The sequence below is a fragment of the Gigantopelta aegis genome, chromosome 7, assembly GCF_016097555.1.
Source record: "Gigantopelta aegis isolate Gae_Host chromosome 7, Gae_host_genome, whole genome shotgun sequence".
Taxonomy (NCBI): Eukaryota; Metazoa; Mollusca; class Gastropoda; order Neomphalida; family Peltospiridae; genus Gigantopelta; species Gigantopelta aegis.
In genome coordinates this window covers 20,818,027-20,831,264 of record NC_054705.1, presented here as the reverse complement: position 1 = coordinate 20,831,264, position 13,238 = coordinate 20,818,027, and the positions used below count along the sequence as shown (strand labels likewise).

Here is a 13,238-nt window from a genome sequence, read left to right as displayed (position 1 = left end):
CAAATGTGTTGTACATTCCATGAGATTGGTCGATGGGCTCATTGTGTTATTTCTCGTTTCAGCCAGTGCACCACGACTAATATATCAAAGGCCGTGGTATGTGCTATCCTGTCTGTTGGATGGTGCATATAAAAGACCCCTTGCTACTAATGGCAAAATATAGCATTTTTCCTCTTTACGGCTGTGTCACAATTGCCAGTAGCAGATGATTAATAAATCAATGTACTGTAGTGGCGTCGTTAAACAAAACTAACGTTTAACTTTTTCCATGAGGCTGGTCAATGGGGTCAGTAATATTCTCGGGTCACCACTTGGGCCCACGATCCTCTTGGTTTTTTTTTTTTTTGTTTTTTTTTTTTTTTTTTTTTTCTTTTTTTTTTTTTCTCTTTTTTTTGGGGGGGGGGAGGCGGGACGTAGCCCAGTGGTTGATGCGTGGTCGGTCTGGGATCGATCCCCGCCGATGGCCCCATTGGGCTATTTTTCATTCCAGCCAGTGCTCCACAACTGGTGTAACAAAGGCCGTGGTATGTACTGTCCTGTCTGTGGGATGGTGCATATAAAAGATCCCTTGCTGCTAATCGAAAAAAGGAGCCAATGAAGTGGCGACAACGGGTTTCCTCTCTCAATTATCTGTGTGGTCCTTAATCATATGTCTGATACCATATAACCGTAAATACAAATGTGTATGAACGAGGGCGGGGGAAGACTGCTCTTCCAGCCACCCTTCCCCACTTGAGGAATTAAAATGTACGTTGTTGTTTTTTGTTTGTTTGGGGGGGGGGTGTTGGGGTTGTTTTTGTTTTGTGTTGTTGTTGTTTGTTTTTTTTGTTTGTTTTTTTTTTGGGGGGGGGGGGGGGTGTCTTCGATCCTTTATATTAATAAATGTAAGAATATGACTTATGCACCCACACCCACACCCATTAAAGACTGTGGTTCCCGACTAGATATTGTACCCAGCTCACTCCAGATATCGTTCCTATTGGCCTGCACCTCCATAGTTATTTTAGGTTAGACTAAGACCATGCAGACATAGTATGTCTGCATGGTCTTGATTTTATGATGAAATATATACTAGTTGATTCATAAAAACGAAACGCCTTTCAAAATATTTTCTGATTATGTCCACGCATGCATGAACATGGATAAAACCAGTACCCATGTGTGCATAATGATGATAAATATTCACAACAGTCGTGTTCCTTGACGACCGCATTGTGGGGTCTTGTTAACACGCGAGGCTTGTAAAACGAGGGAACAATCAAACCTGGCTGTACTATGGGTATTGGACCGCCGACTACGTTACGTTTTGTTCTATAACAACAGCTACAAATGTCTTAACAGTAGCGGCAGAAGGTGTACAAAACCGATCACGAAGGGTAAGCCAGTCAGCAGTTTTTAATTGTGCGCTGTATTCTCTAAAGGAGGTGTGTAAGAAAAAGGAGAGAGCGAGAGAGGAAATTATGACCGGTTTGTATTGAGACGTCTGCAGTGTTGACAATGACAATACTGTCGCCGGCTTGGTAAACGGTAGAGTATCGATTGAAAAAAAAGAGATAAAAAGTGTGTAGATCATATATTGTCACACTGTTGCCATGCAGTCGTGTGTTATGAACACAGGTATATTGATAAGATGAGACGGAAGAGCTATTTAGGGCTGCATGTATATACCGTTGTTAAGTCATTTGTTGGCCACCAGTATTAATGAATGTTAAGCTGGGATTAGTGTACCATAACACAGCTGCTGGAATGACTGAAGATTAAGGATTAGTGTTTTGTTTAAGGGATTTGTTCGTGAATTAATTTGCCAGCGCTTAATTTGAACGAAGATCGAGTATTACGGATTTCTGTTGCTGCCGATTTCAAAATTAGGCCAAGTAGGTTACCAATCGCAGACTGATTTGAAACCGCTACAAGGAACGTAACTGAAATATGTTGTGTTAAATCTTGATGATTTGTTCAGTAAAAGGATTTACGGAGTCGAAGTGACTTGTGAAAAACTGGTCAGAAAACAACAGTGTTTTTGTTAGACTGACTTGTGGCGACTCCATTGTGGTTCCTGTCTGGTGCTATTCTTTCTGATCTAATATTTTTGTAGTGCCTGACTATTCGATCTAATATATTTTGTTCAGATCGACTTTTTTTAAGGTGTGTACATTTTTGTTCTTTTTGTACTTCCATTTTGGGATATTATACACATCCCTGCATTTCTGTTCGAGGCTAAAGGTTGTTTTGTCTGTTAACGTGGATGCTACAAAACGCAAGAATCGATTCTTTAATTATCTGCTAATAAAAACAGATTTCCTGAAAGAAACAAAAAAAACCACTTGCATCGACCAGCATAATTGTCTGCAGCAATTTCAACTATTCTCCATCTATCAGTGACCAATAACAATCATCATTAACAAGCGGGGGGAAAACAAGACCTAAAGCATGTGATTAATTCAGAAGACTTTGATCAATTCAGAACAACCATTTTGACCGCTGTGCACAATCAGCCACCCATTCTCCCGCCCGGTGATTTTAATAATAGGATTTGCGTGTTCGTAACGTTTAGTAGGCAAAATACCTGTGCGGCACTTATTGATTTGCATAATCAAGCGAGGTAACCGGACGTCATTTATTTATTTCCAGCGTGTGCTCATTAAGCCTTTACAAAAGCACGCCAGCTGAAAATAGCCTATCACCCTGAGGGCAATAATCAACTCAACTGTAGTCTTGAGTTCCAAATCATCTGGAGTACTTCTAAGAAAAACGCGTCAAAGATGCTAAGAATCTTTTGACAGTGTATTTTTCTTTTCAACATCGCCAAATAAGACTTCCCACTCCTTTTGCTTGAGTAACAGTCAATAAGTTGCCCTACTAATTAATTCTAAATCAGTTTATCAGTTTTATTCTTCAAAATGGCATCCGCATATCTTGGACCAGAAACCCACAAACCGCTTTCGGTGATTTCCGAAAGCTTTCAGAAAAGGTACAACATTCCGGAATTTGACGAGCACGAAAAGTTCAGCTTCGGGCAGCAGTACGAAGAACGCATGTACATGTTGATTCACAAGTACTTGGACCTTGAGACCGTTGACAAGTTGTGCTACGTGGGCGACAACAAAGGCAGCATAGCGTATCATCTCCAGGAGAAGTTTGTTCTGCTGGAACCAGTCACGACCGTGGTGCCTGGACACTTTCACTACGCCGAGACAGACGGCCACAAAGTGCTTCCGATTCGCATAGCGCATGTCGGCGCGGAGGAGTACTTCCGGCAGTTGGTGAAGGAGAACGCGACAGGGAAGAAGACGATATTTGACAAGGTCATCCTTAAGGAGGTCGTGCGTTACTTCACCAACCCAGAACAGCTGTACGTGAACGTCCTCAAGTGTCTGAGTCCAACTGGAAAACTGTTGGTCATCCATAGAGCCGGGAGCTTGACGACCTTGCCCTATTTCAAGGATGCCAAGCAAAGGTTTGTTCATCTTTAGAGAGAGTCTTCAGTTTGATGTCATTGTAAGGTGCTTTCTATCGTTTGTAACACAGGTATCCCCAACCAATAACGCCGAACGTTATATAATAACTATATATGTAACTATAGTATTCGTACTACGGGTTTCTGTTTGGGGGTACCTGTGGTTTGTAATAGCACAACCTGGATTTTACCTTTCAGCAATTTCGTACGTACAAAAAAAAAGAAACATATGTCGTAAATAATTAGGAAATGAAATTACGTTTAAGCAACTACAAACATTAGGGACGAACCACATGGGTCATGCTTATAAAAGTTTAGATACAAATCTCTAGACTAAATATTTTTTATGAGCACGGCGCCTAGTGCTTATAACATTTTGGGTCTACGGTCAAGACCTTTATAGACTTTAACATTATGGCAACGCCATACAAATTGTGATGTAGTTAAAGACTCGAGTATAGACTCTAAAATGTTATAAGCACGGGTCCTGAAACACTATGGGTATACAGACTTAATAGTCTAAACAATATCTAAAATGTTCCATGAGTCACAGGCAACTTTAACATTTCAACCAAACTTGGGACAGTCTCTTTAATGTTATGGCTGTTTTAATATATATATATATATATATATATATATATATATATATATATATATATATATATGTTCTTTCTCGTTTGATTTGTGAGTTTTAGTTTATTACTGAACTCATTTCCATAGATAATATATCAAATGGGGGAAATTTGAACTAGGGATCTTTTAGAAACTCTAACAGAGTTGAACACCAAACACCCAAACCACTCCATGTCATCTGTGCACGCTTGACTATGTTTTATGTATTTTGAGGAAACTATTGCCAATTGAAGGTTGTAGGTGTTGCAGATTTCGTGAATACCCACTTTGATCACCACCCGAATCAGGTAATTGTTTGTGTTGGGGAATCGTTAAACATGTCTTCATTCTTCCTTTCTTCATCCATTCAGTATCGTTGTATATTTCTTTTGATCTGCATATGAATTCAGAACCATGCAATTATGTGCGTTTGATCGTGCTGGGAAGTCATTAAACATTCATTCCTTGTTTCTTTCTCCTTCCCTCTTTCCCTACCGGCCTCGGTGGCGTCGTGGTTAGGCCATCGGTCAACAGGCTGGTAGGTACTAGGTTCGGATCCCAGTCGAGGCATGGGATTTTTAATCCAGATACCGACTCCAAACCCTGAGTGAGTGCTCCGCAAGGCTCAATGGGTAGGTGTAAACCACTTGCACCGACCAGTGATCCATAACTGGTTCAACAAAGGCCATGGTTTGTGCTATCTTGCCTGTGGGAAGCGCAAATAAAAGATCCCTTGCTGCTAATCGGAAAGAGTAGCCCATGAAGTGGCGACAGCGGGTTTCCTCTCAAAATCTGTGTGGTCCTTAACCATATGTCTGACGCCATATAACCGTAAATAAAATGTGTTCAGTGCGTCGTTAAATAAAAATTTCTTTTTTTCCCTCTTTCCCGGGCCAGGTCCCAGGCCATTCCGGGATAGACATGCCTGAAATCCCAGTGGTACGGGGGTATGTACAAAGAGCTCGCTCTCTCGCTTTCTCTCTCTCTCTCTCTCTCTCTCTCTCTCTCTCTCTCTCTCTCTCTCTCTCTCTCTCTCTGTGTGTGTGGGTTGTGGCACTCACTCTGTTTCTTCACGGTGTTTTTTTTGTTCTCTCTTCCCCTCTCTCTCTGTTTTCCCTTTCTCTCTCTGTCTGTCTGTCTGTCTGTCTGTCTCTCTCTCTCTCTGTCTCTCTCTCTCTCTCTCTCTCTCTCTCTCTCTCTCTCTCTCTCTCTGTCTTTCTCCCCACCCTCTCTCGCTCTTTCTCTCTCTCTGTCTTTCTCCCCCTCCCTCTCTCTCCTCGCTCTCGCTCTCTTCTCTCTCTTCTCCTCTCTTCTCTCCTTTCTCTCCTCTTCTCTCTGTCTCCCCCTCTCGTTCTCTTTTCTCTCCTTTTTTTTTCACTCTGTGTCTTTGTCTCTCTTCCCCTATCTGTCTTTTTCTGTCTTCTTCCCCCCCTCTCTTCCCCCCCTCTCTCTCTCTCTCTCTCTCTCTCTCTCTCTCTCTCTCTCTCTCTCTGTCTATCTCTGTCTCTCTTCTTTTCTCCTCTCTTCTCTCTCTCTGTCTTGTCTCTCTTTCTCTCTCTCCCTCTCTCTCTGTCTCTTTCTCTCTCCCCTCTCCTCTCTCTCTCTCTGTCTGTCTGTCTGTCTGTCTGTCTTTCTCTCTCTCTCTGTCTCTCCCCCCTCCCCTCTCTCTCTGTTCTCTCCTCTCTCTCTCTCTTCCTCTCTCTCTCTCTCCTTTCGCTCTCTCTCTCTCCTCTGTCTCTCTCTTCCTCTCTCTCTCTCTTCTCTCCTCTCTCTCTCTCTCTCTCTCTTTTTCTTTCTGTCATCTCTCTCTCCTTCTCTGTTTTTCTGTTCTCTCTCTCTCTCTTCTCCCTCTCTCTCTCCCTCTCTCTCTCTCTCTCTCTCTCTCTCCTCTTCTTTCTCTCTCTCTGTCCTTTTCTCTTTCACTCTCTTTCTCTGTCTCTCTTTTTTCTCTCTCTCTCTTCTCCTGTCTGTCCCATGTCTGTCCTCCTCTTTCTCCTCCCTATCCCCTCTCTCTCTGCCTCTTTCTTCTCTCTCCCTCTCTCTCTCCTCTCTCTCTCTCTCTCTCTGTCTGTCTGTCTCTCTCTTTCTGTCTTTCTCTCCCCTCTCTCTCCATCTCCTCTCCCTCTCTGTTATCTCTCTTCTCCCTCCCCACCCCCTCTCTCTCTCTCTCTGTCTCTGTGTTTGGCTTTCTCCCCTCTTTGTCTTCTCTCTCCTCTCCCCTTTTTTCTCATCTCCCCTCTCTCTTTCTCTCTCCTCTCTCTCTCTCTCTCTCTTTCTCCCTTTTCCCCTCTCTCCCTTTCTCTCTCTTTCCTCTTTCTCTCTCTCTCTGTCTCCTCTCTCTCTCTCTCTCTCCCCCTCTTCCCTCTCTCTGTAGCTTTCTCCCTGTCCCTCCCCCTCTCTCTCCTCCTCTGTCTGTGTCTGTCTGTCTGTTTTTCTGTCTGTCTCTCTCCCTCTCTCTCTCCCCCCCCCTCCCTCTCTCCCTCTTTCTCCCCCCCCCCCCCTCTCCCCCCTGTCCCCCCCACCCCTGTCCCCCCCCCCCTCCCCCCCCCTCTCTCCCCACCCCCCCCCCCCCCCCCCCCCCCCCCCCCCTCTCCCCCCCCCCCCCCCCCACCCCCCCCCCCCCCCCCCCCCCCCCCCTGTGCCCCCCCCCCCCCCCCCCCCCCACCCCCCCCCCCCCCCCCCCCCCCCCCCACCCCCCCCCCCTCTCTCTCTCTCTCTCCTCTCTCCCCCTTCAATTACCCATTCAAACTGATCATCATCATAATCACCACAACAACTACTCATTGGCGTAGAATGCGGGGGTAGGGGGGGCGGCAGACGCGATAGTTTTTATATATTTATACATGTATTTTTATAGATATATATGTGTGTGTGTGTGTGTGCCCTCCCACTTTTTAGCATCTTCCTACGCCCGTGCTACAATTCTAACTATCGTTTCTGTTTCTATTTCTGCAGATTCGCTGACAACGAGCCTCCATACACGAACATCATCAAAACACTGCAGACCTCCAAGCTGGACGTGCAGTGGGAACTGGAGTGTCTGCCCATCGTGATGCCCAAGAAGAAGTGGTTCTCCATGATGAAGGAGAAATACCCGCCACAGATGGACCTCCTCAGCGACTTCGAGGTCGTCACGGGCATGCGCGAGCTGTCCGAGGGCGTCCTCAAGTACTCCTACGACGACGACCTCATCGAGTTTGACGACAGGCTCCTGTTCATCACCGCAACGCCGTCCCACTTCGAGCAGGGCACTCCGTCCGTGTTTCGCTTTGGCGTCAACCAATTGCTGCCTACGCCCAGTCCACGTGACCTGAGGCTGAGCATGGACCTGACGCCGGAGATTGACGAGATATTACGGATAAAAGAAGAGAGCATCAAAGAGGCTAAGCCAAGGCCACGAAGATGATCGAGATTCGTTTTCTAGAAATTAGATGTCAAGGCAGTGTGTTATTCAGTCTAATTGAAATCAGCTTTGCAAGGACCAATTTCACAAAACATCGTAAGTTTACGTCTGCGACTAGCAGGTATATCGAGTATACATTTACACGTGTTTGGCATCTATTTCACGAAGAAAATTAAAATACTGTGGAAGATAAAGCATTTTAAGGACGAAAAGAAATGAATTATGTGTATTTCTAACTGCATTGCTTATATTATGTTAAGACAAAAGAACAGTAAAACAATAAGACTAGATGATAGGATTATGACAAATTTAGGAAAGCAGGATGATCAATCGTATGACAGGATATGATCAGGGTCACACTCTGTGGCGGAAGATTGACCGTATGCTAGTATGATTGGGGCCATATCTAGGGGCAGGGAGCATTTCCCACTCCTGTAGCTCACCCTGTTTATTTTATAAGTGCCTTTTTATCTAGCAGGAGAAGACCTAGCTCGTGTGTCCTCTAGCCCCGTCCTGTTTTATGTTGGGTCAGGACTACAGGGTACTTCATGAAACAGTATGTCAATTTTTTTACAACCGAATGATCGTCAAGTCTTAAATAAACACTTTTTTTTTATCTGATACACAAACCTTTAGATTGATCTTTTTTGTTGTTGTAAGTTTACTCCTAGCATTAAAGTATCATGTTAGTGACAAGTACAAACAAAACAAGAAGAAACCCGATACCAATATCGAAAACCGGATAACTCGGTTTCAGATAAGTGTGTCGGTGTTTCTTCTTGTAGCGTTTGTACTAGTCAGAAACATATACGTTTTATGTTTTGAATGAACTCCAACATATTAAAACTATACGTCAGTGACCTCAAATTTAACAAAACTGTTTCTATTTTAAACAGAGTACTTAACGACCATTTATTCGTCTGAAATTTCAAAATTGACCGTTCATGACACCAAGAGCATTGTAGCCCTATTCGCACGTGTAAATAGAATTGGACCAGTAAACACTCTAGACCCAAATTCATTTTTCCTTTTTTTTCTTTTTTTTCTCCTTGTTAAAAAAAAAAGAAGAAGAAAAAAGTTATTAGTACTTCCACACCCACCCCTAGTTACTAGTATTTTAAACCTGTTACGGACGTGATGAGACATTAAAACAAAGAAGTCGTGAAATTATTCTAAAAGCCAGTTTACATTAGGCGATTAGAGCCATACCGCGAATATCGCCTAATGCAAAGTGGCCTTAACTTTCTTTGAAGGTCAAGGACTTTTAAAATCTAAATTTAGCAGTTAAAGGGACATACCCTAGTTTCAACCCGTGAAAATTAACACTAAATTTAGTTGGTCTACAAACCTGTAACACATTTGGATAAAGTTACAATTGAGTGAAACATGAGTGTGACTTTGAAATGGTGAAATACCCTCTGAAAACGGACTAAAACGCGAAACGGACTAAAAATCAACTCCATAACTGTTACTTCTCAGGCGCATGTGCGTTGTTAAAAATATGAGAAATGCATTTTGTGATATTAAAAACACCAATATGACCAAAAACACTTCGAATGTACGGAAATGGATAATCTAGTAAATAAGATCTAAATAATGTCTGATTTCAGTTATCAAAAACGGATCTAATAGTAAAAAAAAATATGCTTTAGTGTTTAAAAACTAGGGTATGTCCCTTTAAGAACTGAAGTCTCGCAGATGACTGACGCTAGACAAACAGGTGTGTTTGACTTAATGTTAAATCTGTAAAACAAAGTCTTAAAAAAATTTCTTTCCAAAACGTCTTTTAATGTTGTGTGCTGTACAAAGTGCAAAGACAGGTTTGGGTCCGATACTTTGTATTCGTGAGTCTATCCACTGAAAGTTCAAGCACGTCCGCCCTGAGCATGAGTTCATACATGTACAGCAAAACTTGGCCGGGTCAGAACTGTAAAACGTTCAAATGATAGTTTTAGGCGTAAAACTTTAACTGTACACAGAAACCAAGAATACATAGACTATCAGGGCCTATCATGGATTTGTATAATGTACTAAAATGGAACAGATAACGTAAATTGTATTCTGTTTCTTCATGAGATAAGATCGGACATGCGATTTTAGTTCCAGACAAAAGGACCTACCAACGTATACAGTCACCCTTGATGTAAAACGTATAAAGAACACTTTGATAGCCCTTGGGGTCGATCTAGATTATTTTCTAAGGAGGGGATTATTGTTAAATCCTTTGTACTCGAAGAGCAAGCAGGCTACTTGCAGTTATCGGGTGGCAGTCAAAGGCACACCCCAAGGCAAACACGTGTATTTCATCAATCAAGCCTGTAAGAACCGGGGTTTGGGGCCAATAAGGTAAAAATAGTAGAAACTGTACTGATTAATGATATTGACGTTTTAAGTATGTAACTTCCATGAAATGGCTGCAAAATGGTATTTCAGAGCGTCTAGATTTCAAAATGTCCAGTTTGGGGGAGGGGGCAGCGGCATACCCCCGGATCCCCTAGTGGCTTGCGCCTTCCATGCTCGTTTGTTCCAACAATCGATATTATTTTCTCCCCCACAAAACATCATAGCTACGGCCTGCTACTCCACACACACACACACACACGCACGCACGACCGCACGCACGCACGCACGCACGCACACACACACAGATATATACATAAATATATATATATAAAAAGATCGAGCCTAATTCACAAAGCTCTCTTAGGCTCTGCTAGACAACAAAGCATCTTCTTTGCAAGTCGTTTAGCATTGCACTGCGAGATCGCAAAGTTATGAGAGTTTAGTGAATTAGGCCCACAGTGCCTCCATCACCATGGGCCTAATTCACTGAACTCTCGCAACTTTGCGATCTCGCAGTGCAATGCTAAAAGACTTGCAAAGAGGATGCTTTATTGTCTAGTAGAGCCTAAGAGACCTTTGTGAATTAGGCCCTAGATATCATTCTTACGGGACTGTAGAGGTAGAGTCATTTCAGCAGATGCCTTCCTTTTTATTGTTGGGGTTTTGTGTATTGCTATTATTATTATTATTATTATTATTATTATTATTATATATTTTAATATCGTTATTATATCATGTTTTGTTTAGTGTTATGTTAAACACACGGAAGACTTGCAAATATGACAGAGCTGGACAGTTGTTCATATTTCAACAGCAATACAAGTCATATTTTCTCTTTTGTATTAATTAAATTGTGTAAATAAAGTTATTAAGAATACGAATGCGTCATTTTTTTTTCTTCATAAATAACATCAATTCATCAAAGATAGGCCTATTGTCAAAGACACATCCAAAAGAGGAAGGAAGGAACTGTTTTATTTAACGACGCTCTCAACACATTTTATTTACGGTTATATGGCATCAGACATATGGTTAAGGACCACACAGATTCTGAGAGGGGAAACCCGCTGTCGCCACTTTATGGGCTACTCTTTTCGATCAGCAACAAGGGATATTTTATATGCACCATCCCACACAGGGTAGTACATACCATGTCGTCCTTTGATATGCCAGTCGTGGTGCACTAGCTGTCCAAGACAGGAGACTAAGGAGACCTATTCACAATTCAAGTGCCTCTGAAAACAAATGTAACAATAAACTAATTATATATATCAATATCTTTTTATCGAAGTTTGACTCTATATAATATTATGTCTAATTTTAGAACCAAAATAGTTTACCGTATTCTTCTATATGTGTATACACAAGTTATAAATGCCAAACTTCATTCAAGTACCCTTTTGCCCATGGTCACCCCTACTAAAATATTTCCTGGATCTGCCCTTGACTGCCCTGGGTTTGCAGCTATTGTAACATGTTGTTGGCTCCGCCACTGAACAGACAATGACAAAGTGTCGAGGTGTTAAACATTACTTTGTATTTCAGTTGACATTGTGAGCTACAACGAATATTAAAGAGCTATGTCATGTAATATAACCGGTCAAACAACAGCTCCCCCATTGTGGTAGATTTAGCACTTGGTAGCCTGTTATGGGCTAGTTCTCTTTACCGACTCGATATAATGTGGCCATTAGCAGGTGAATACCAGTACTTAAAAATTATATGACATTTCCCATTAAAGTCTTAACTTGTTACCTCGAAAATGGAGTAGCGTACAATCATTGATTTTTCAAAATAGAACATTAAATGGTGTGCCATTAGTATCAATGAGAACACCTAAACTAGTCGCAACAAGTTACGGGTCACAAGTTATTATTTATTTCTTTAAAACTTATTTCCGTGTTTATATCCAATTAAGGTTCAAGCACGCTGTCCTGGGCACACACACCTCGGCTATCTGTCCAGGACAGTGGGTTAGTGGTTGGTGAGAGAGAAGAGGGTGTTGTGGTCTTACAACTACCCATTGAGTCGTTAAAACTCGCTCTGGGTGGGAGCCGGTACCGAGCTGCGAACTTTGTCCATTGGCAGCAAGGGATCTTTTATATGCATCCTCCCAGACAGGATAACACATACCACGGCCTTTGATATACTAGTCATGGTGCACTGTCTGGAACGAGAAATTACCCAAAGGGTTACCTACGGGGGTCGATCTAGATCGATCGCGTATCGGACGAGCGCTTTACCACTGAGCTACGTCCCGCCCCTTTTGTTACGTTGTGCCATTGGTACCAATGAGAATCCTACTGGCAGCTTCGTCTTGGGAGTTTGATATTGTTTTGTTTAACGACACCACTGGAGCACATTGATTAATTAATCATCTGCTACTGGATGTCAAACATTTAGGAATTCTGTCACGTAGTCATCAGAGGAAAACTGCTACATCGTTCCTAATGCAACAAGGGATCTTTTATATGCATTTTCCCACAGACAGGAAAGCACATACCACGGCCTTTGACCAGTTGTGGTGCATTGGGAGTTTAATAGAGTATATAGGGTGTATACCACCAAATCAAATCTCATAGGCAATAGTAAAGGAAGAAAGGAATGTTTTATTTAACAACACACTCAACACATTTAATTACGGTTATTTGGCGTCGGATATATGGTTAAAGACCACACAGCTAATGAGAAAGCAAACCCAATATCGCCACAGACAGTAGTAGTGTGTGTAACTAAAACCAATACACCCAACATTTTAATCAATATATGCAACATATGTATGTATGTATGTATGTATGTATGTATCTAGTCAAACCTGTCTTAAGCGGTCACACAAGGGAGTAGATAAAAGTGGCCGCTTAAGACAAGTGGCCGCTGAGTACAGGTTGCCACATATATTCTTTAAAACATTTGTTGTTGTTTCTTGTTTTACTGTCTGTACTGCTAATAAACGGATGTGTGCTTCACAGTTGACTATAGATCAACTTTTGACATACTATTATCTCCTTCAGAAAAAATGCAAATAGAATGTATTAAATTAACCATTCTCAACAAGTTTGTTTTCTTTTTCCATTTAATTATTTAATTCCTACTCGAGAAAGGGGGTAATGCTGCTTGTTTCGACAGGCCTCGGCGGCGTCGTGGTTAGGCCATCGGTCTACAGGCTGGTAGATAATGGGTTCGGATCCCAGTCGAGGCATGGGAATTTTAATCCAGATACAGACTCCAAACCCTGAGCGAGTGCCCCGCAAGGCTCAGTGGGTAGGTGTAAACCACTTGCACCAACCAGTGATCCATAACTGGTTCAACAAAGGCCATGGTTTGTGCTATCCTGTCTGTGGGAAGTGCAAATAAAAGATCCCTTGCTGCCTGTCGTAAAAAGAGTAGCTTATGTGGCGACAGCGGGTTTTCACTGAAAAACAA

General features: G+C 42.3%; 1 protein-coding gene across 1 annotated transcript; it reads left to right on the top strand.

Annotated features, from left to right (window-relative positions):
• The first annotated feature begins 860 nt into the window (after nucleotides 1-860).
• On the top strand, nucleotides 861-10,180 carry LOC121377374. The gene is made up of 2 exons (XM_041505348.1): nucleotides 861-3,457; nucleotides 7,025-10,180. Exons 1-2 carry the CDS (start codon nucleotides 2,901-2,903, stop codon nucleotides 7,473-7,475), a joined length of 1,008 nt encoding a protein of 335 aa, XP_041361282.1. The 5' UTR covers nucleotides 861-2,900; the 3' UTR covers nucleotides 7,476-10,180.
• Nucleotides 10,181-13,238: the final 3,058 nt, after the last annotated feature.

Coding starts and splice junctions, on each gene's coding strand:
- LOC121377374 (XM_041505348.1), top strand. CDS start 2,901: ATGGCATCCGCATATCTTGGACCAGAAACCCACAAACCGCTTTCGGTG. Junction 3,458..7,024: donor TTCAAGGATGCCAAGCAAAG/GTTTGTTCATCT, acceptor CTATTTCTGCAG/ATTCGCTGACAACGAGCCTC.